At 40.2% G+C, this 24,882-nt stretch overlaps 1 protein-coding gene across 5 annotated transcripts in view; it reads left to right on the top strand.

Moving 5' to 3' along the window:
- MTUS2 (microtubule associated scaffold protein 2) overlaps positions 1-24,882 on the top strand; it is a 480,281-nt gene that overhangs the window by 167,501 nt on the left and 287,898 nt on the right. For all 5 annotated transcript variants that reach the window (XM_084878667.1, XM_084878669.1, XM_084878666.1 and 2 more), the window contains one exon: positions 2,608-2,845. In XM_084878667.1, the coding sequence (XP_084734793.1) occupies positions 2,608-2,845 (238 nt within the window). The remainder of the gene's footprint in view (positions 1-2,607; positions 2,846-24,882) is intronic.

The raw sequence follows: 24,882 nt of genomic DNA, 5'->3' as shown, positions 1-24,882 counted from the left end.
GTGTCCATCCCTAGAGTTAAATCTCCTGTCACTATATATTAGGACCCAATTCTTCCTCTACTCCCTTCCTTCATCAAAATATCTTCATAGAAATATGTAGAATAATCTTTGACCAGTTATCTGGGTATGGTGGCCCGGGTTAATTGACACAATTAGACATCACAAGTCCTCTCCCTGGGCTGTCCCAATGGTCTCTCAGTGAAGCCTCCACATTTACCCACGGCTTCCCAGCCCAGGATCCTACCGAAAACAGCACAGGGCAAGCACAAAGAGGGACAATTCAGTAAGAACTGATTTGTTTGTGTGCTTTAATGGATTTTAGGAATTTGGTGGAAATCATGAGCATACTTTAGTTTGTTTTCAAAATAATTTCTCTAAAAATACTCAATTAGAGCTTTGTGCAGTGGCAGTATTGTAGCCAATGAGGTTTATCCCAGGCATGATTATTGCTAATTGGGGGGAAAAACTCCATCAGAGAAGGAGGAAAAAATACCATTTTGGGTGGATCTTTATGTGTTTTTTGCTGTGCGGTGATCCCTGTTGTGTTCTGTCAATAAAGATGAAAGATACGAGTGTGAAGTTGTTTGTAGATTCCCTTGTTTTAAAAACTAGAGGACCAGTGCATAAAATTCATGCACGGGTAGGGTCCCTAGGCCTGGTTGGCAATCAGGGCTGATCTGTGGGGTGACTGGCAGGACTATGGAGGGGGGGTAGGTAGGGAAGGGGACGCTGGCCCCTGCCTTGGCTAGCCTGGGGGCTGTGGGCTGGGGGCAGCTCCTGCATTGAGAGTTTGCCCCCTGGTGGTCAGTGTGTATCATAGTGACTGGTCCTTACAACAATTGTTCTGCCATTAAACAATTTGCATATTAGGCCTTTATTATATAGGATGCACAGATTAGGCATCTGAGGCATATTTCTTACCTGTGTAAAGAATTTGTTATCTTACCAGTGACAAATTACCCAACAAAATGACAGGTATTGAAGTTACTGAAATCCTGATGACCATTTTCCACGTGGGTTTTGAGCCCTAAAAACTATCCAGTTTCAAAGAACTGAGTAATTACTGAGCTCAGCATATTGCAACCCTAAAAACTTGACATATGTAGGTTAGATATGATTATAATTTCCTCATGTGAGCACCTGCTAAAAGCAATGTGCAGTGGCATCAAAATTTAGAAACAAAAATAAAAGAACAGAGGAAATATGAGTATAATATAAAAGTGAAAGATCAATAGTAAGAGAATAGTAAACATTTTTATCAGAGTGCAAAGGTAGAATGTTCTGTTGAAGGAATGTAATTTGCTGCAGCCCCAGTTCAGCTGTTCTACAATAGCAATCATGCATGTTTTACAATGTGATTATGATAAAACTTTAAAGGCCTAATGTTTTGTTTCAATAATGTCAATTTAAGGAGAATTTGTATCTATTTCAACATTCAAAGAGTATCAATTTAAGGGCTTATCTCTTCCAACAGCTTTCATCAGAGCTTCATAGACCCTATTAAAAATATTGTTAAATGCTTATGATTCCTGGATATGTGTGACATAAAATATACTGTGATTTAGAGCAGAATTAATTAACAGATGTATTTTTCATGCATGGCCTCTGGCACTATTCTTTTTAAATTGAGAGGAAATAGATGATTGAACTGTCTTATTTTTTCCTTTTTAATAAAATATGAAGAAACACTGATAACATGAACAGCCTCTGTGAGTTCAGAATTGTATAAATGCAAGGTAACTGTAAGTTGTACTCTAGTCTAAACTGTTAACTATGGGGGAAAGGTAACAGGAATGTTGCATTATTAAATTTAGGAAACAATAGAAACCTGTTTTTGTGTTTGTTTGTTTGTTTGTTGGATGCATACTGATTTGGGCCATGTATAGACACGGTTCTAGGTCTGTGATTCAGCAGCCAACAAGACTCTCTCCTAGGACTTCCGTTCTGGTAAATCTTTTCCAGACATTCCTGTCAGTCCTCCCTTAGCAGGGAGGACAATTAGAGGAGGTAAATCAGTCTCTCATTTTCAATTATGTAAATAGATTACAGAGGCCTGAAAACACATTATTTTCCATTAACATTTCTATTCTTTCAATAGTCTTTTCTCCCTCATTAATAGTGCATGTTTTATTTCATAAGTAACCTAGAAAAAAACAACATAAATTGATAAAATTCATTTTATATTACAAGTCTATATTACCATAAAAATTGTGCCTTTTCTTATTAGAAATAATGAAGCTCATAATTCTATGAACATTTTCAAATTCTTCCCATGCTTCATTAACGTTATTTATTTATAGATTGGCTACTTGCACACTTTCCTATGATTTTGTAGCAATAAAGTTAAAAAACCTTACCAAATGAGTTGTTTTTTCTCCCAGTGAGATGTGGATTTATAGACTATTAGAACTGGAGGAGACCTGAGAGGTCATCCAGGCATGTTGTCAACTCGGCAGTGAAGACACTTGTGCCCCAAGAGGTAAGTGATCAGGGATGAGCAACTCAGAGTTGTCAAGTGGTCATTGCTGGAGCTTGGTGTCCTGAGCAGGGGCAGTCCTCATCCTGCGATGTGAGTTCTCTGATTGAGCTTCTCCTCATTTGCTATAGGTGACAGAACTCCCTGGGAAAGAAGAATTTTGTCCTCCCTGTGCACACTACGAAGTTCCTCCCACCTTCTACCGCTCGGCCATGCTCCTTAAGCCCCAGTTGGGATTGGGTGCGATGTCCCGTTTACCTTCTGCAAAGAGCAGGATCCTGATTGCCAGTCAGAGGTCTTCAGCAGGTGCCATCCACCCGCCAGGACCCATGGCAACAGCTGCCAGTCTCTACAATTCTGATCCTGCAGGTAAGCCATCCAACAAAGACTGCTTTTCCCTGCTGCACTTTTAAATATATCATATGATAACTGTCTAAAATATGAATGCCTCTCACCCTGGTTCTGTTATTCCATCTGACATTTATCAAGACTTATCTATCTTCAACTGTCACCTTCAGGTCACCTTTAAAATGATGGCCCTATAACCACTTCTTTAATTTTTTTCCCTCCTGTAGTACATCCTGGCCAGGATTCAGAAACATTATCTGTAAAAGCCAGATAGTGAATATTTTACACTTTCTGGGCTATGATAGTCTGTATTGTAACTGCTTAGCATGGAAGCAGCTACATGTAAGACTTGAGTGCAGCTGTATGCCAATATCTACACTAATAAAAGGGTAATGTGCTAATTAGACCAGATTAACAGACTTCTTCCGGATGTCCAAATTCCTTTTGGACAGTTAGGGGATGACCAGGCTGGCAGGGGGGAAGTTGGAGGGAGGCCAGACTGGCGGGGGGGGTGGCAGTTATCGGGAAACCAGGCCAGCAGGGGGGGACAGTTGAGGGGCGACCAGGTCAGCAGGGGCAGTTGGGGGTGACAAGGCTGACAGGGGGGCAGTTGGGTGGCAACCAGATAGACTGGCAGTAGGGGGGGGGTAGTTAGAGGGCAACCAGGTAAGCAGACAGGGGCCAGCTGGGGGGCAACCAGGAAGGCCAGCAGGGAGGCAGTTGGGGTGTGACCAGGCAGGCTGGCGCGGGGGGGGGGGGTGGCAATTAGGGGGCGACAAGACTAGCAGGTGGCAGTTGTGGGGCAACCAGGCAAGCTGGCAGTGAGGCAGTTGCAGGGTGGCCAGGCCAGCAGGGCAGCAGTTAAGGGGCAATCAGGCAGGCAAGCAAGCATTTAGGAGCCAGTGGCCCCTGATTGTGAAAGGGCTGATTGGAGAGGTTGCAGGCCAGGCAAGGAACTCCCTCCCTCCCCCACACACTAATTTCATGCACTGGGCCTCTAGTAGTTTAATATAAAAAACAGTGGGCTGGGCGCCTCCTGCAGGCCACAGTTTGCCAGAGAGCTCTTCCTGCTGGTTGGCACTAACCATATCACTCTGTTTTCACCTGTTCACAAATCTAGAATATAGAACAGCCTGCACCTCTCCTAGCCCTGTCACTCTGCTCTGCAATGGCTGGCCAGTGTCACCTCCTGATGTGCTCTTCTTTGGTTTTCCTTTCATTCTTCTGGTTGTTTTTCCTTTTCTTCTTCTTCTTCTTCTAGGTTTAAGGTATCATTTTATTATAGAAATAATACATATGCATTTAAAATTTGTTCAATGTAGAAAAATAGAATGAAGAAAGTAATACTACTAGCACCCAGACAGAATCAATATTATGGAGTTTTTCCTTTCAATCTGTTTTCTTTCTATGCATATTTATGCTACTATGCATTTTTAGCATAGTAGCTAAAATAACACAAATGTGAATTTTGTTTTTTCCTATGAATATCATAATATAGGCATTTTCTATGCCATCAATGTTTCAGAAATATTTAATGGCAGCCTAATAGTGTTCATTTACTCAACAAATTTTGGTACTTATTTTATGCCAGCAGCTATAATGGAGGATGGCAGCAGTGAACTAAACAGAGCTCTTGCCTTCATGCAGCTGATGGTCTAATGGGTGAACTCGACAGTAAAAATAAGCACAAAAAGAAATACACAGTTATAAGTTGTGGTAAATGTCACCGAAGCAATGGTGTTTGAGAAATTGCAAACTGGAGAGTAATATGGATGGGACACAGGTGGGAAAGTGGGTTACTGGGGAATAACAGTAGAACTGAAGTAACCATTGTCCTCACTGGCACTTGGATTCTGCTTACTCTGTACCATTTTCAATAATGTTACAATTGGAATCTTTGTGATTATTTATTTGTCTTCTTTCATATTGTTTTCTTAGGATGAGTTATTTCAAGTGTAATTATGGGATAATGCAAATCTAAACTTTTTACAGGCTAATTTTGTTAGAAAACTTATAATAACTATTTTCATACTAGTGTTTCTTCATATGTTTCTTCTTGCCATACCCCTGCCAGTATTAAACATTAGTTTTATTATTATTATTATTATTATTATTATTATTATTGCATTTGTTTTATTATTAGTGGAAAGGGACTTTCCTTACCTCTTTGCCATTATATTACTCTGTGAATTGTCATTTACTGAGGTAATTATTGATGGTCTTAATGATTAGTTTTTTGACAAGCACTTCTATAAAAGATGAAATTATTTCTTGATGATTCTCATGATAATGTGATGGACCCACATATTGTTGTCAGAACTGCTACACGTTAGTGATGTATTCAGTCATTCATTCAACAATTGCTGCTGAGGGACTTGAACATGTCAGCACTGTTCTAGGTAAGGAGGGGGATAAAGCAGACAACAGGCAAAAATCCTTGCCCCTGAGAAGCTTAAAATGTAGAATGAGGGGGGGTAGACTTTTTTTAGTGAGTAAACAAATTACATGGTGTATTGGGAGAAATAACTAGTATTGAAGGAAATGAAGATGAGGAGGGGATAGGAGGTTTGAGACATGAAGGAGAGGGTTACAGCTTTAAATAAGGTGGGCGGAAAAGGCCTCCCTGAGAAGAGGGCTGGTAGTAGGTGCCAGGGAGCTGTGTGCATATCCCGGGGGAGCATTCCAGGCAGAGGGAGGAGCCAGTGCAAATGCCCTGAGGTGGCAAGAAGGCCAGGGAGGCAGGAGCGGTGAATGGGCAGGAGAATGGTAGGGGTGACTGCATAAGGTTTAAGGGCCATGGCAAGAGTCTGACTCTTACTCTGTGCGAGCAGACCATTGGAGAGTTTGGAACTGGGCAGAGTGACCTGACTGTTGTGTAAACAGGATCTCTCTGAGTCCCGTGTTGAGAGCACACAGTGAGGGGACAAAGGCAGAAGCAGTGACCTGGCAGAGCTGAGAGACAGTAAATGGACATGAGCTGGGAGCAAAAAAGAGTTATGAATGGAGACTGCGGGGGTTTGGGCCTGGGCAACTAGGAGGATGGAGCTGCCATGTAGAGATGCAGGGCCCAGGGCAGAAGTAGGTGCACAGGGGAAGGTAGGAGCTAACTCAGGAGACTAGAGTTGGGAGGACCGGATGCCACTAGAGACACGGAAGTGCTGGTAAACAGCAGATGGACTGTGTTTAAAGCCAGGATGTCCCCTTACTGGGTGGTCATTGCTACCCAGCACCATTTCACCTTCACCTTCCTCAGTGAGCTATACATTTGATGTAGAATTGGATTATGTACTCTTCGGAAATATCATGATATAACAAATGTTAATAGTTTTACTTTATGTATAGAATTTAGAAAAAGTTGAAATTACTAAAATTAAACTTAGTTGAGATTGATCTTGCAGAATCAAGTTTCCAGGGAAGCAGCTCCTTTAGAATATCCTGCCTGCAGTGCCCAGGGGCGGCAGGCTGCTCCCTTTGCTGCCTCTAGTCTGTGCTCTCACATTCGGGCTGTGGCTGCCACTTCTTCTGTGCAGTTCAGCCCTCGCCAGGACAGGGAGAGACGCCCCAGCCCTCCCCCTTCAGAACCCCAACTCTTTACCTTGGGCTTCTGGATATCTTCTCTTAGAGGAAGATGTGTGTTCACGTGGGAATTATTAGGGTCCCAGCACAGCCTGTGACTATGATTAGTGTCACCCATATAGGACACTGAAGATGTGAAATCCTTTCTTAGTGCTGCTGTGAGGTGGGGGAGAGCACTGGGACAGAAGATGAGAAGTTCTCACTCCAGACAATGGGAAGCTCTGGATGTCTCCTGAGCTTGGTTCCTGGGCACCAGAACCATGCTACAGCCCTTTGCTTGGCCTACTCTCTTGGCTTATCCCAGCAGTGGCCTCTCCCTTGTGGGCCACGGTGCCAGAGGCCCCATGCTTTCTGACCTGTGCAGCAGTGCTCCTCGTTCATTCTTTTCTTTCTGCAGAAATCCTTCTCTTTTTCTTCATGTTTTCCTCAGGGCAACCCCCTTTCTCCTTACACATTACTATTTTACTATGTCACAAGGTCCTTTAAATGACACCTAAAGAGGGTGCCCGCAGGTCCAGGTGGGGCAGGTCAGCAGAGCCCACAGGGCAGAGGCACCCAGGAGAATCTGTGCTTAGAGCAGTGGGGAGTCAGGATGGGAGGCAGCGTGTCCATGGCCCTGTCTTCACCACACAACAGTAGGGAGGCAGGGTTGACTGACAAACAGAAATCTTTACAATAATCATTCTGTAAGGCTGAGCATCAAGAGCCTCTTATATACAAGCAGCTCTATAGGCGCCAACTTTGTCTGGAGATAAACAGGTTAAAACAAGAGCCTGTGCTCCACACACTACCTCGGACCAGAGGCCTGGCTGTGGAGTGGGGAATGCCTGTGTGGACTTCATGCAAATAGTTAGATGGGGGAGAACTCACCTGTGAGAAAATGAGTGAGAATCAAACCCACCTCCCCTCGACCCCTCCTTTCCTCACCAGCACACACTAGGTCCAGGAGGTGGGAGCCTGGGTCCCAGGAAACACAAAACTTATTTTCTTCTGTGTTTATATTACTTCTTTTACTACCATTGTACATTATTACTGCTATAGCTCTTCTCTTCCATATGATCATAAAATTTTATGGGCCTCTTTCTGCCTGTTCTGATCTAAAATGATGTGCAAAGACTGCGTCTCTCCCTTAACCAACCGTGGGCTCCAGAAGGGCTAGTACAATCATTTTCCAAAGCTCACTTCAGCTATCAAGAGGATAATAAAGAGTCCAGTCTATACCTGCTGCTTAGAAAACAAGTGATCCAGTCCCTAACCACTCTAAAAATCTCACACCCCCTTCACCTTAGACTCATCTCCTGCAATGTTTTTGGAGTCCTCCCTCTTCCAATTTCAAATATCTCCAAATAATGTTCCCAGTCTCCGCTGATGCCCACCCAGTCACTGCCATCAGTATGTTCTCAACCCCCTGACCCATACACAATCTCACTGCCGCTGGACCCAGAGTGGCACACCACAACTTTCTTTCTGGCTCCACCCCTGTGCTGAGTTCCCCCAGTGGAAGGATGGAGAAGTTCCATACTTTCTACTTTATAACTTGAGAATCTTTGAGATTAAGCCATATTGTTTCTCTTTGGACTCTCACTTATTTTTTCACTACAGGCCCGGTGTATGACATTTGTGTACTGGGGCTGGGGTGCGGGGGTGTCCTTCAGCCTGGCCTGTACCCTCTCACAATCCAGGACTCCTCGGCAGACATCCTCCGAGGGGTCCTTAGTGCTGTCTCGAAGGCAGGGGAAGCTCTGCCACTGCCATTGTGCTCGCCAGCCATTAGCCCAGCACTAACCACCAGTATCAGCTACTGCACTGAGCGTCTGCCCCTGGGTGATCAGTGCGCATCACAGCAACTGGTCGATCTGCTGTTTTTTGATTTGCATATTAGGGTTTTATTATTTAGGATAAGGTGAGATCTTCCTGTGTGTAGCTATTTGCACAAGAAATATGTGCCAGGTAGAAGAAACAGCACACAAAGGCCCTGAGGTAGGAATGAGCTTGGTATGGTCAGAGAACAGGAATAAAACCAGCATGGCTGGAGTAAGGAGTGGTGAACAGTGGGAGAGAAAGTAGGGAGGTAGATGACTTCCAGATCACAGAGGGCCTTAGATGCCCTAGTAAGAAGCTTGGATTTTAATGCTTAGGCAGCCCTTAAGCATTGCAAACATGATCTATGCTATTGAAGATCATCTTAGGTAGTGTGTGTAGAATAGAATAGAAGAAGTAAGAGTGGAAATTGAAGACCAGTTAAGAGCTGGTATCCTGATCCAGATGAGAGATCATGGTAGCTTGTAGATTAGAGGGAGAAAGGGATGGAATTGTTGGGATACATTTTAGAAGTAGAGCCAGTAGGATGGGACATTGAGGATGGGTGATGGAGAAAGAGGGGAGCTAAGGAGGACTTCTAGAATTTTGACTTGAGGAACTGGGTGGATGGTGATGTCATTTAAGATAGGTTGACTAGCCACGGTAGTGGGAGAGAGAATAGGCCTCAGAGAAAAACAGATAGTTCTGATTTGGAAGTTCTAGTGGAACCATCACAGAGGCAATTAGATATATGAGCCTGAGGCTGTATGAGAGATTAGGGCTGGAGACTGAAATTGGGGGTTCACTAGATGCTACTCTAAAAGCAAGGGGATCAGATGCATATTTGAAAGTAGCAAAGAAAGTGAATCTTGAAAGTTCTCATCCCAAGACAAAAACATTTTGCAACTATGTGTGCTGAGGGACATTAACTAAACTTAGTATAGTGATCATTTTGTAATATATACAAATATCAAATCACTACTTGATGCACGTGAAACTATTTAATATTATGTCAATAAAAAAAAAAGAAAAAAAGTCAAAGGGGTGCAGCTAGAGAGCAGAAGGCATCTCAGGATGGATGCCTATGTTCCAGCATTCTTGCTTTAGCAAAGGAAATGAGAAGCAGCAGCCAGGGTATCTAGAAGCGGGAACCCAGGGGAATCTGGTGTCCAGAAAGCCGAGAGAAGCAAGGACCTCAGAGGAGCAGAGAGATATCAGTCATTTTGAATGCTTCTGAGGAACTAGGTAGTTTGAGAGCAGAGATGGGATCTATGAATTTGAAAACATGGAAGTCATCTGTGAATTTGACAACATGGAAGTGATATCTTTACAAGAACAATTTCAGTGATTAGACCTTGGGAAATATTCTTGATGCTTTCCACCTGCGCTGGCTTTATGGGTACCATCAGATGCATCATGACTTTGGAGTGGCCTAAAAGGACCCTGGATATGCAGTAAATCATGCCACCCACAAATCAGACTTTCCCAGTTTCTACATCATGAATTAATGCTCTTTGCTAAGATTCTTAAGGCTTACAGATCTTGATGCAACTGTGTTTGCTGAAGAATAAATGAACCTACTTCTGTACCTCTTCCACCATTTCTGTGTTTTTACATACAGTGTTTTCTGACTCCACCATCATGCCTAAAACAAAGCTGTACTGCCCTCAGGCATCAGAATGATGCTACGAGCTGCCTTAGTGCTCAACATAGAGCAGGATTGTTACTTCCTTTGGGGGGCGTAAAATCTGGATTAGGGGAATCTAAGGTTGTGTATATAAAAGATTTGCTGTTAGATCCCTCAGTTCTGAGAAGTACAAAAAGGTTTTGCCTTTCAGTAGATCTTTCTTATTTCTTCAGAAAAACATCTCTCATGGCCTTAAGCATTATGTAAAAAATGCTAACCTAGACTGTGTATAGCATGCCAGAATGTAACTTGTACTCATGGAGATGAGTGAGCCTCTGGTGCTGAAGGTGATGTTTTGTTTCAGCAATGCTACTTGAAAGAACTATAATATTTTTTTGTGAGAAGTAAAGTGTCAGAATAGAAAAAAAATCTAAATATTAGATAAGAATACTGTGTTATATAAGTAACCAATGAAATTCAACCAGGTAACAGAAGTTGGGACCATTTTTCTCAAATTACATTCAGTTTTGTTTTGAATTCTGATTATTAAAATGAATTTTATTTTAAAGTTCAACAAACTTTGTGAACTTTCCTCTTTGGTACTTTTTTAAAAAGACAGGATGAATCTTACCAAATTTTAAAATGTAGACAATGAAGTTAATGAAATATGTCTCAAAGAGCAAGTAAACTCAGTTGGAACAATTTAAAACACAAACACAGTATTTGTTTAAAAGTTTTGACTGGTCATGATAATGTCAGAAAATTCAGCAAAATGCCAGTGTATGCTCAGTATTTCTAAAGTTAGAATTCTAAGGTGACAGCACTATTTTTCCCTTATGGGTTTTGCCTTTTCAGTGCCGAAGCATGTGATAACTCTGCATTTTCTGATTTGTATGAGAAGGCTGGTGTCTGTGAGATATTAGCAGGAAATTGTTGGGATGTCTTCAGATAGCAGGAAGGCCTTCACCTCTTCTCGGTCTGGCAGAGCTCAGGGATAGAAAGAATGAGGCCTGGGGAGGCAGGCATTTGTTCAGTAAACACAGGCCAGCCCTGGCTCCATGACAAGCACTGTGAAGTGTTGCTGGGAGGTGTTAATACAGGGGAAGAAAGTTAGCGGGCAAGTGGAGGTGTGGCATGGGAAAATTCGTGGATGGACAGAGTGGCACAGAAAGTGAGGTCTGTGCCAGAAGAACATGGTGGAGACACTGAAGTGTGTGGTTTCTTTAGGAAAGAGGGACCAGTTCAAGAAGAGCCACTGGAAACCAAGCCAGGTGAGTGGATTAGGGACAGATCTGTGGTCATGATCATTTGTTTTAAAAACATGTTTTTATTGATTTTTAGAGAGAGAGGATGTGAGAGGGATAGAGAAATAGAAATATCTGTAAGAGAGAAACATCATCAATCAGCTGCCTTCTGCACACCTCCTGCTGGGGATCAAGCCAGCAACCTGGGCACATACCCTGACCAGGAATTGAACCAGTGACCTCTTGGTTCATGGGTCGATGCAACCACTGAACACACCAGCTGGGTCATCATGATCATTTTTAAGTTGAGGGTCTACGTGGTAAGTTCAGGAGCAGATGGGAGGCTATGTAGTTTGCTGGGAAGTCCGTGTGCTCTGAGTCAGACAAACTAAGTTCTCATCCCAGACTCTCAATTCATTAGTTACTCAATCCACAGCTCTCTGAGCCTCAGTTTTTACTTCTCCGAATTGAGAATATTAATAGAAACTAAAACAATAGATGGCTAAGAGGAGTCAATGGAAGCTCTGAGAATAGCACCTGGCATTCAGAATGGAATCAACCAGTCAGAACACCTCCTCTGGCCTCCAAGGCCTCCAAGGCCAGGTATCCTGCCTCCTCCCTCAAGCCTGTTAGGGTCCCATCCTTTCTTCTCACTGCATGCCATCCACAGTGGCTTCCATTCAGTTCCTTAGGCATGCCAACCTCCTCCTGACCTAAGAGCCTCTGTACTCAACATGTCTTCTAGAACATACTTTCTCCAGCATTCTCTAAGCCTGGCTCTGTTTCCTTCTTTATGTTTTACCATAATTGTCATTGCCCCAGAAAGGCTACCCTGACACCTCTCCACAGTTACACCTTCCCAACCAGGTGCTTTCTAACAGATTACCCTGTTTGTCTCCTTCACTGACTTTATCCACATCTGTAGTCATCTCACTTTGCTTGTACATATTTAATACGTTTCAACCCACTGTAATGTATAGTATATGAGAACAGATGGATTTATTTTATCAATATCTATAGAATAAATGTTAATAATAGGAGCAGTGGAAGTAATAATAGTTTTTTTTCATCATTATAGAAAGTTGATAAGGTTCTGAGATGTTTGGAAGCAGGGTAGGCAAATTAAATGCCAGATAGTAAATATTTTAGCATCGTGGCCAAATAGTTTCTTTTATAACCACATAGCTCTGAGGTTGTAATGCAGAATTAGCCATAACTAATATGTAAGTGATGATGGTTGGCTGTGTTGCAATAAAACTCTTTTTTAGAAAAGCAAGTGCTAGGATGTGGGCTATAGTTTGCTGACCCAGCTGACCACTCTTTCAGTGGATCTTCAGCCTTTGGGATGATTAGATCCACTCTTTTATTTCTTGTTCAATATTTATTCAGCTACTCAACAAAGATTTCCTGAGGGCCCATATGGGCCAGGTGCTGGTCTATGTGTTCCATGTCTTTGTGGGGATGCAGAGATAAATCAGTAATTACAACAAGAAGAGAGAAGTGCATGATAGACACATGAGGAGAGGCATTTAACTCAGCCCAGGCAGACAGGGGCTCTGGAAAGATTCTACAAATGAGGTGAGTTGAGATGAATTTTTGGAGGATAAATAGGAGTTGGCTTTCTCTTATAATTTTATTGAATTTTTTTGGTGGCAGTGGTTATTAAATTAAATGTTTCAAGTGTACAATTCCATAGTATATCACGTGTATATTGTATTGTGTGTTCACCACCCAAACCAAGTATCCTTCCGTTGCCATTTATCCCCCTTTACCCTCTTCTTCCTCCCTCACCTTGTTTTGTAATCACCATACTGTTGTCTGTAAATGAGTTATTTTTTTTTCTTTTATTTTTCTTAATCCCTTCACCTTTCCCACCCATTTTTCACTGACCTCCATCCACTCTGACAACTGTCAGTCTGTTCTCTATTTCTATGAGTCTGTTTCTATTTTGTTTGTTTATTTTGTCCATTAGATTTTATATATAAGTGAAACCATGTGGTATTTATCTTTCTCTGACTGGCTTATTTCACTCAGCATAATGCTCTCCAGGTCCATCCATGTGTCTCATTTTCTTATTTCTTTTTTTTTTATTTTTATGGATGTGTATTCCATTGTATAAATATATGACTGCTGTTATTTATTATCTTCTCATCTACTGATAGGTACTTGGGCTGCTTCCAAATTTTGGTGATTGTAAATAATGCTGCAATGAATATAGGGGTGCATATTCATGTTTCAGCTTTCTTTGGGTATATTTCCAGATGTGGAATTGCTGGGTCCTAAGGCAGTTCCATTTTAATTTTTTGAGGTAACTCCATACCACAGTGGCTATACCAGTCTGCATTTCCATCAACTGTGCACAAAGGCACCCTTTTCTCTACATCCTCACCCAACGCTTGTTGTTTGTTGGTTTATTGATGATAGCCATTTTGACAGATGTGATGCGGTATTTCATTGTGGTTGTAATTTGAATTTCTCTGTTGATTAGTGACCTGCAGCATCTTTTCTTATGTCTATTGCCCAGCTGTATGTTCTCTTTGTAGAAGTGTCTATTCAGAGCCTCTGCCCATTTTTAAATTACATTGTTTGTTTGTTTTTTTTGGTGTTGAGATGTATGTTTTGTTTTGTGGTGTTTTTTTAAAAATAAATTTTAGATACTAACCCCTTAACAGATGTATGATTGGCAAATATGTTTACCCATTCAGTGGGTTATCTTTTCATTTTGTTAATGGTTTTCTTTGCTGTGCAAAAAATTATTTATTTTGATGTAGTCCCATTTGCTTATTTTTTTTCTTTTTTTTTCTTGTCTGAGAAGATATGTCAGAAAAAAATATTTCTATAAGAAATGTTTGAGATTTTACTGTTTATGTTTTCTTATAGGATTTTTAGGGTTTGGAGTCTTACATGTAAGTCTTTCATCTCTTTGGAGTTTATTCTTGTGTATGGTGTAAGAAGGTGATCTAATTTCATTTTTTTTTTGCACATACCTATCCAATTCCCCCCCAGCACCATTTATTTAATATGCTGTCTTTACCCCATTGTATGTTCTTTCCTCCTTTGTCCAATATTAATTGACTATAAAGGTGTGAATTTATTTATGTGCTTTCCATTCTGTTTCATTGGTCTATATGTTTGTTTTTATACCAATATTATGGTATTTTGATTACTATGGTCTTTATAGTATAGCTAGGTATCAAGTAGCATGATTCCTTCAAGTTTGTTCTTCTTTCTCAAGATTGCTGTTGCTATCTGGTGTGTGTGTGTGTGTGTGTGTGTGTGTGTGTGTGTGTGTGTGTGTTTTGTGGCCCCAAATAAAATTTTGGGATAATTGTTCTAGATCTGTGAAATATGCCAGGGTATCTTAATAGGAATTGTGTGAATCTACAGATTGTTGGGTAGTATGGACATGTTAATGCTGTTAATTCTTCCTACTCATGAACACAGTATATGCATCCACTTATTTGTATCTTCTTCAGTTTTCTTTCTTCAGTGTCTTAAAATTTTCTGAATACATACTTGGTTAAACTTATTCCTAGGTATTTTTAAGCAATTATGAGTGGGATTGTTTTCTTAGTTTCCCTTTCTGATAGTTCATTATTGATGTATAAAATGCAACTAATTTTTGGACATTTACTTTAGATCCTGCTACCTTACTGAATTCGCTTATCATTTCTAGTAGTATTTTTATATACTCTTTAGGAATCTCTATAGACAGTATCATGTCATCTACAAATAATGATAGTCTTATGTCTTTACAATTTAAATGCCTTTTAAAAATACATTTTTATTGATTTCATAGAAAGTAAGGGAGAAGGAGAGAGAGATGGTAACATAAATGATGAGAGAATCATCAATTGGCTGCTTCCTGCATGCTCCCTACTAGGGATCAAGCCTACAGCCCAGGCATGTGCCCTGATCAGGAATTCAACCAAGACCTCCTGGTTCCTCAACCACAGAGCCATCCCAGCCAAGCTGGATGACTTTTATTTCTTCTTCTTGTCTGATTGCTGTGGCTCTGACTTCCAGTGCTATGTTCCAGAATAAGAGTGGTGAAATGAAAGTGCATACCCTGTCTTGTTCCTGATCTTAAGGGAAAAACTTTTAGTTTTGCCCATTGAGAATGATGTTTGCTGTGGGTTTGTCATATGTGGTCTTTATCACTTTGAGATATGTTCCATCTATTATTACTTTGCTGAGAGCTTTTGTCATAAGTGCGTATTGGATTTTATCAGATGTTTTTGTGCATCAATTGATATGATCATGTGATTTTTATCCTTAATTTTGTTTATGTGGTGTATCATGATTATTGATTTGTGGATATTGTACCAGCCTAGCATCCCAGAAATAAGTCATGGTGTATGACCTATATAATGTATTGCTTGATCCAGTTTGAAATAACTTTTGAGAATTTTAGGATCTATGTTCATCAGGGATATATTGGGCTATAATTTTCTTCTTATTTTTTTAATCCATACCTGAGGATATTTTTTTCCATTGATTTTTAGAGAGTGAAAGGGAGGGAGAAGAGAGAGAATCAATATGAGAGTCATATGGATTGGTTGCCTTCTACACGCACTCCAGGCCAGGGAGTTGAAACCACAACCCAGGTATATGCCCTTGACTAGGATTTGAACTCGTGACCCTTGGTGTGTTGCCTGAGAAACACTAGCCAGAGCTGGGCTACAATTTTCTTTCTTTGTAGTGTCTTTATGTGGTTTTTAAATTAGCATAATGTTGGCCTCATTAAATGAACTTGGGAGTCTACCCTCCTCTTGAAGTTTTTGGAATAGTTTGAAAAGGGTAGATGTTAGATCTTTGGATGTTTGATAAAATTGACTTGTGAAGTCATCTGGTCCAGGACTTTTGTTTGTTGAAAGGTGTTTTGTTTTTCCTTTTTAAAATACTGCTTCAATTTCATGAGTTGTAATCAGTATATTCATATTTTCTGATTCTTCATAATTCAATCTTAGAAAATTTTATGTTTCTGGAAATTTATCCAGTTCATTCAGAATGTCCAATTTGTTGACATATAGTTGTTCATAATATTTCCTCACAATCCTTTGTATTTCTGTGGTATCAATTGTTAATTCTCGTATTTCATTTCTTATTTATGTATTTGAGTCTCTCTCTTTTATTCCTGACTAGACGCCCGATGCACGAAATTCATGCAAGAGTAAACATTTGCAGCTGCAGTGGCTGCCTGGATCCCTCCATTATAGCCATAGTGGCTGCCTCCATCCTGCAGCTGCAGCCCTGGCTTTGCCCAAGAAGGACATCTGGTCTAATTAGCATATTACTCTTTTATTATTATAGATGAGTTTGGTTAAAGGTTTATCAATCTTATTTATCTTTTCAAAGAACTAGCTCTTGGTTTTATAGATCTTTCTGTCTTGTGTTTTTATTCTATTTTGTTTATTTCTGTTCTGGCCTTTATTATTTTATTTCTTCTACTAACTTTGGGCTTTGTTTGTTGTTTTCTCCAGTTCCTTTAAATTGAAAGTCAGATTATTTATTTGAAATTTTTCTTATTTTTTGAGGTAGGCCTATTATGCTATGAATTTTTCTCTTAGGACTGCTTTTGTTTTGTACCATAGATTTTAGGTTGTTGTGTTCTTTTTTTCATTAGTTTCAAAGTTATCTTTTATTTTATTCCTTGATTTCATTGTAACCCATTCATTATTTAGTACTATATTATTTAGGCTTCATGTCTTTGTATATTTTTCAGTTTTTGTGTGTGATTTATTACTACTTTCATACCACTGGAGTGAGAGAATTTGCTTGATATGATTTCAATCTTCTTACATTTATTAACTTGTTTTGTATCATAATATGTGTTATATCCTACAAAATATTCCATATGCACTTGAAAAGATTGTATATTTACCTCTTTACAGTGAAATGCTCTGAAGATCTAAATTAAATTCATTTGGTCTAGTGTTTCATTTAAGGCTGTTGTTTCCTTGTTGATTTTCTGTATTGAAGATCTATACATTGATGTCAATGAGGTGTTAAAATTCCCCACAACAATTGTGTGTCTATCAATCTCTCCTTTTATGTCTATCAAGATTTGCTTTATATATTTAGGCACTCCCTTTTTGTGTGTATACATGTTTATAAGTATTGTATCTTCTGTTGGATTGCTCCCTTTATCATTATGCAGTGTATTTTTTTGGTTCTTACTATACCCTTTATTTTAAAGTCAGATATAAGTATTACTACCCCAGATATATTTTTTCACTTCCATTTGCAGAAAATATCTTTGTATTATAATTTTAGTATGTGTGTATCTTATGTTCTGAGGTGGGTCTTGTTTTCTTATTCATTCAACTACCCTATTTCTTTTGATTGGAGCATTTAACCCATTTACATTTAAAATGATTATTGATGAGTATGTATTTATGGCCATTTTATTCTTTGTAACTATGTTCCTTTTTTTATTCTTTTTTTTATTCTTCTTCCTTTTTGTTTTTTCTTCTTAAAGATGACCCTTTATCATTTCTTATAATACTGATTTGGTGATAATGAACTCATTTAGCCTTTTCTTGTCTGGGAAGCTCTTTATTTCCCTGTCAATTTTAAAAGATAGTCTTTCTGGGTAAAGTAGTCTTGGTTGTAGGTCCTTGTTTTTCATCACTTTGAACATTTAATGCCAATTGCTCCTGGCCTGAAATGTTTCTGCTGAGAAATCATTTGACAGTCTTATGGGAGCTTCCTTGTAGATAACTAACTTCTTGCTATTTTTAAGGTTCTCTTTTGGTCTTTAAACTTTGTCATTTTATTTTATTTTTTAAATATATTTTATTGATTTTTTACAGAGAGGAAGAGAGAGAGATAAAGAGTTAGAAACATCAATGAGAGAGAATCATTGATCAGCTCCTCCTGCACACCCCCCACTGGGTGTGTGCCCACAACCAAGGTACATGCCCTTGACCAGAATCGAACTCGGAACCTTTCAGTCCGCAGGCTGACGCTCCATCCAATGAGCCAAACCGGTTTCAGCCTCATTTTAATTATGATACATTTTTGTGTGGGCCTTTTTGGGTTCATCTTTTTTTTGGACTCTCTGTGCTTCCTGGACCTATGTGTCTTCTTTCTTCACAGGGTTAGGAATGTTTTCAGTCATTTTTTAAAGTAGGTTCTCAATTCCTTGCTTTCTCTTCTCCTTCTGGTACCTCTATGGTATGAATATCGTTGTGTTTCATGTTGTCCCAAAGGTCTCTTAAACTATTCTCATTAATTGGGTGTTTTCGGCTACCTTATCTTTCAAATCATTGATTCAGTCCTCACTTCATCCAACCTACTGTTTATTTCTTCTAGTGTATTCTTCATTTCAGATATTCATTTCTGACTGGTTCTCTTTTTATTGCTTCTTGTGATTCTCCCCCCCCCATGCTATTATTATTTTTTTTATCAAGTTCCTTGTAGTTCTCACTCAGTTCCTTGAGTACGCTTATAACCATTTTTTTATTCTCACCTGAGGATATGTTCATTGGTTTGAGAGAGAGAGAGAGAGGATGGTAGAGAGAAAGAGAGAGAGAGAAAGAATAAGAGAGAGAAGCATCGATGTGAGAAACATTGATGTACCACCTCTTGTACATGTCCTGATCAGGGATCAAACCTGTAACTTAGGTATTTGTCCTGATCAAGTATCAAAACCATAACCTTTGGTGTATGGGAAAATGCTCCAACCAACTGAGCCAACCTACCAGGGCTTTATAATGTTTTTGTTTTTGTTTTTGTTTTTGAATTCTATGTCTGATAAATTGCTTATGTCCATTTCATTTAGCTGCTTATCTGGAGATTTCTCCTGTTCTTTCATTTGGGGCATGTTTCTTTTTCTTCTCATTTTGTCTGCCTCTTTGTGTTTGTTTCTATTTATTAGCTAGATCTACTATGTCTCCTGGTCTTGTAGGGTGGCCTTATATAGTAGGTATTTCTCATGGGATCCGGTGGCACAGTCCCCTTGTTCATCTTTGCTTGGTGATCCAGGAATGTCCCTATGTGGGCCCTCCTGTTTTAAGTGAATCATAATTTCTATTGGCCTGCTTGTATATAGGGGCAACCCTCAGGCTGGCTGACTTTGAAGGTCGACCCCATACCTCATTATATGAACTGCTATGCAGGTGCTGATAACACAAAGGGTCTGGTGCCTGCTAAGATCTCCCTTTGGACATGTTGCTTGTTAAGCTAACTGGATTCTGTTCTGGATGTTTTCTGAAGCTGGCTACTGGTTGTATTTGTTCTGGGCCTCTTGGAAAGGACTCTGGTGCAGGTCAATGTCAGATACAACCTGTGACTGGCCCTAGGCAACCTGGTAAAGCTACAAAGCAATCCACATTTTTGGCTGCCTATGCTGGGCCTGAGTGTGCATGGGAAGGACCAAGCCGTGCATCAATGCCTGCATCTATCAGCACCAAGTCCAGAGGCATGTCAGCAAAAGATTCAAGGCATTCTCAGATCAGCCTTTGTTTGCCTTCGCCTACCAGTGGCCTGTAGTCACTGAAAGGTCCTTTAGTGGTACTGAGTTACATGAAGAAGGTTCTTGGTGAGTCACCAGATAGGGGCAAGTGATATTAACCAGATTTATTCAGGTTTAGTCTTGGTGCCAGTGCTTGGTCTGAGGCCACTCAGCACAATTCTCAGTGAATACCAAGTCTAGCTTCCTCCCACTGGGTATCCACAGTACTTTGTTGTGGGGCAGGGTCTCAAGAAATCATCAGGATGGAGCCAGTGAATTTATCAGTTCTAAATGCACCAAGATTTGGCCATGTGAAGGGAGGGTTCTGCACTGGCCTGGCATGTGAATGCCCTCATCCTAGAGCTCCACAACTTAGTCTACCTCAGATTCTTCCTAGAACCCAAGCTCAGCAAAACAGGGCTGCCTGGAGTTGGATGGGAGGAACTAGTGCATCTCCTGGGAGGAGGAGGGCCGGGTCAGGCTTGTGGGCTGGAGAGATGTGTGGCCTCCACCCTAGAGCCACACAACTTAGTCACTGACACCCCATGAGTCTTCCTGTACCTCTGAACCCCTAACTCTCTACACCTCTGTCCTGGTAGCTGACTCCTCAGTAGGGTTTGAGCTCTACAGTGTAGGTTATAGGGATTCCAGAGAGTGAGGCTATTGCATTCTCCCAGGTTAATGCTGTAAGGAGGGGAATGCTTCACCCAAGAAAGGCGGCATCTGTGGTGTTGGAGAGGGACCCAGCATAGGGATCCTGGCAGCTGATTCTTTAGCTCTCTCCCCAGAGGCACAAACCCTAGTCTCTCCTCATACGACTCTAGTTTGTTCTGCCCTCCCTTTGTCAGAGCCCAGGGAGAGTGGCTGGAAATGAAATTTCTTTCATTGGCCAATTAAAAGGGCACCTGAGTCTCTAGCAGACTCTTGTGTCTCTAGTGGATAGAATCCTTGCTGATTTTCACAGCCAGATGTTACATGGGCACCTCTTCCTGGCCCGAGTGCTCTGTGCTGGGGAGCCTAGCTTGGGGTTGAGATGCTATGCTCCTCAGGGGGAACCTTTGAGGCTGACCTATCCCTCTGGAATCTCAGTTGCTGCCTGGGGAGCACGGCCAACTCTTTGGATCTCTAGCCTTCCTACCAGTGTCATTGTAGCCTTTTCTGTTTCTTTATAAGACTTCTCTTCAGCTAGTCTTCAGTTGGTTATTCAGGTTGATTATTCTATACTTTAACTATTGTAAAATTCCAGTTTGGTCCTGGGAGGAGGTGAGTTTAACTTTTACCTATTCTGCCATCATCTTGGATCTCTGTAGGATAAATAGGTGTTTGCCAGGCAGAGAAGGGATAAAGTTTGAGTATATACCTGAAAGAGAATTCTTCAGGTCAGGTAATTTGCATCTTCTTGCATGGACCAAGGACTCAGTGTGAGCCCTGAGGGTGTATTTTGTAGGATTGCAGTGATGGTGGACAGTTAGTTATTTTCCACATGCTGTCTACCTAGGGGACTTTTAAGTAGAATTTTTCAAAAGGCAGGATTTGGGACTAGAGAGAATTCTGAGCCAAAGATAAAGAGTCATTACCCCATAAATTGGAGATGAAGCCATGAAAGGGAATGAACTGATTCTGGGATAAAAGAACATGGAGGGAGGAAAACGTTAAGAGGAGAATTTTATACCCACATTTAAAGACTAACTCAAGAAAGGACCCTGTAAGGTACAGAGCACTGTTGGGTGGGTGGGCAGGGGTGGAGGATGGGGGAGAGACAGGAAAATGTAGTGTTTTGAGTATAAGGAATAGGGAGTTTCCAAATTAGAATATGGTCAAAACTGCCTCACAGAAGAAAGGACAGGTAAAATGCAAATATATTGTTGGGATTGAAAAATATGAAGCAGTTGGTGACCTAGTTTTGAATGAACAATTTTAATAAAATATGGAGGTGGAAGTCATATATTAGTAGATCGAGGAGTGAATGAGAAGTGTGTAAGTGGAAGCAGTGAGAATAGATTGCTGTTTCTAAAAATGTACTGATGGAGAAAACAGCCATGGGTGCCAGCTAGAAGGGAGGCAGGGTTGAGTTTTGTTTTGTGTTTTGAAAGTGTAGTGGGAGAGATTGGAACTGGTTGGAAATGTGTGGGAGAGAGTGGGTTGTGGAGAGAAATTGAGCATGTGGTGGTGGTAACTGTTAGAATAAGGCCCCTGGGAACTGATAAATAATAAAATCACTATTTCATGTGGAAGGGTAAACGTTGGAATAGAAGTGGAACGTGGATTTTTGTAAGACCCAGGAGAGAAATAGATGGAAAACAGGATGGGCAAAGTGTTAATTCCTATGTTAAGCATGAGAATAGTTTATTGACATCACCTAAGTGCCATGTCATTATTTTCATCACTATTTTACTTAATTTTATGAGAACCCTAGCATCTACCAAAAAACATCTAAAGCAGATGGGAAGACATCCACATAAGACAAGCAGTGGAATCACTGAGCTGGTAAGAGAGAACATGGCCTAACTGTAGTTCCTTAATGACACCGGCTGTAGTTCCTTAATGACACCGGCTGACCTTGGGACTTACCTTGGAGGCTGCAGAGGCACTGTTCAATTTGTGCTACATACCATTGAAATTAACATTAACAACGCCTGCATTTTCACTGCACATTTAACAAACAAAGCTGTTCTATCTTTGGCTTACTTTCATTGCAACTGAACAAGCCTAATAATGCCCTGGAGAAATGTATTAAAAAAATGCCAAGTTTCCTCTGCTCAGACTCAGAGTCAGCTTCAGTGGCTTTGGGTTGAATAGGCATAACAACTATTCTTTTCTTTATTTGGACAAAGACTATTTAGTAATTAATGTTTATTGAGTCCCTATTATGGTTAAGAAAAAGATGGAAGGTATCCCATAGGCAATTATGATACACTGTGATTGAATATGTGATGGCAAAGTCTTCTGAGCTCAGGAGAACACAGGTGGGGAATCTAGCCCCAAAGGGAACCCAGGAAAGTTTCTCAGAGTAGTATGGTATGAATGGCTAAAAATTGAGGTATGAGTGTGAAGGATAAGGAAATGGTAAGAGTAGAAGAAAGGCTATTTCAGGCAGAGGCAATGATACAGGAGAAGACTAGTGTGACTGGAATGTAGAGTACCAGGAAAGAATGAGAGGAAAGATAGAGGATTATGATTACATGGCAAGATGTGTTAAAGAATTTGCATTTTATCCTAAGACCAAGATGGTGCCATTGAAATGTGTTAAGCAGGGATTGATATGATCATTTCATTTTAAAAAATATCAGTTGGATTCAAGTTTGGAGAATGGATTGAGGGGCTGGAATGGGGTGGGGGTAGAAGGATTGGAGACACCCACTATGAGGCTATTGCAGTAAGCCATAATGATAGCTCATCATCGGTGGTCTTGGTAGTGATATTTTTGTGGGTGGGGAGAAAAATAGACAGGTTTTAGAAGGTGTATTTGACCAACTCCATAAGCCTATGAGTCAAATTCACATCAGAATAGAGTGAAAAGGAAAATAGAATAAAAAGCAAGGAAGATTAATGTCAGCCCTAGCTCAACTCTATAGGCAAAAATCCACTACGAACTCTAATGCAACTCAGCTGAACTTGCTAAGCAATTGTGAAACTCAGTTTGAGACGAGTTCTCCCTTCATCTTTGCGCAATAGATCATCTTGTCTTCTTACTTGTCAACTTCTACTTCTCTGTTTTCTCTTTCTTCCTAGAATGTCTACTTTTGGTTGTTGGACCTCCCGAAATGATTACTTGTGCCGACTTTTTCTTGCACATTTTCTCCTGCTACAAGTGCTCCTTCTTCATTGTAGACAATCTTATTGAATTTACTTTCTAACACTCCTGTTGAACTGTTGTTTTGGTATTTTTAATTCGAAGAATGCTTTCATGGTTTCTGACTATTTTTTTTTCATAGTATATTGTTCTTTGTTTTATTGCTGCAATTTCTTCCTAAATTTCTCTGAGGATAGTAATTAGAATAAATTTTTTAAAGATATCTTTTGTTATTGATTTCTATCTATATCCTCAGGGGCAGCTTTTCTCTGTTTTTACATTTTTTTGTGGTTTGTTTTATGCTAGAAAGATTTTCTCAAATTCTTTGTGATCACTCTTATTATTGAGTTGGATGAACTTGGAGTTCATTTATTCAAATTCTTTTTAAAATTAAATTTATTGAGGTGACATTGGTTAATCAGATTGTATAGGTTTTAGGTATACAATTTGATGCTACATCATCTGTATATTGCATTGTATGTCTACCACCCAAAGTCATGTCATCTTCCATCACCATATATTTTACCTCGTTCACCCTTTACTCTTCCCGCCCCCCTCTCCACTTCCATCTGGTAACCACGATATTGTTGACTATGTCTACAAGTTTTTGTTTATTTTTACTGTTTGTTCATTTGTTGCTTGTAGTTTTATATCCCATGTAAGAGTGAAATAATATGGTTCTTAACTTCTTCTGTCTGACTTATTTTTCTCAGCATTCTCAAAATTCATCCATGTTCTCACATATAACAATATTGTGCTCATAGTCTTAAAAATCTATTTCCTTTCCCCCCAGGGGTTGGCAGAGGTGGGGCAGCAGTACTGGACACTGCATTTCACAGCCCATTCTTCCTGCTCCTTCCCTTAGGTCTGCACCCCTGTGCCCTGGCCGTGAGGTCAGTGGGCTGGGAAGTCAGAGGGCCGCTTGCTCTCCTGCACCATTGCTCTCACATCTGCTACAGGCTGCACGCTTCCTCTGTCCATCATCCAGGGCTGCTATCTGTGTCCCATGTTCCAGAAACTGCTGAAATAGCTGGTTCAGCAAGTACCTGTCTCTTTTCTCCTTGTGGTTCTAGGTTAAATACATAAAGTGCTTAACAGAAAAAAAACCTCAGTAAATCTTTAGCTATTTTTATTATTGGTTGTATCTCTTAAAATTGAATTATTCTTATTTTAAGGCATCTTTGAATAGAGATGTGTTCTGTTTCCTGTCTTGAGCTGCATTCTTTTCTTCTACTTAAAACGAGACAGTGTAGCTTACCAGTACCTCTCTGTGGTCTATTTAGAATTGTAAAAGGACAGATAATGTTTTTTTCTTTAGCAAATAGAGCAAGTCCTTTACTTTTTCTCCTATTTTGAAATGCTGAAGCCATTCACCAGAAAACAGATGATTCAACTGTTTTGGCTAACAAAAAAATGTTCCTTTTGGTAATTTTGACTCTCTGATGATTTCTTTGAAAATCACTAACATAAAAAGGATTGTAGACTTTATCAATCCACATTTATAACCCTGTAGATTAGCAGCTCAGTATATTTATGATCAGTTCAAAATAACTGACCAAT

This window comes from Pipistrellus hanaki (genome assembly GCF_964339955.1).
Source record: "Pipistrellus hanaki genome assembly, chromosome: 3".
Lineage (NCBI taxonomy): Eukaryota > Metazoa > Chordata > Mammalia > Chiroptera > Vespertilionidae > Pipistrellus > Pipistrellus hanaki.
This window is presented reverse-complemented; position numbering and strand designations above follow the sequence as displayed.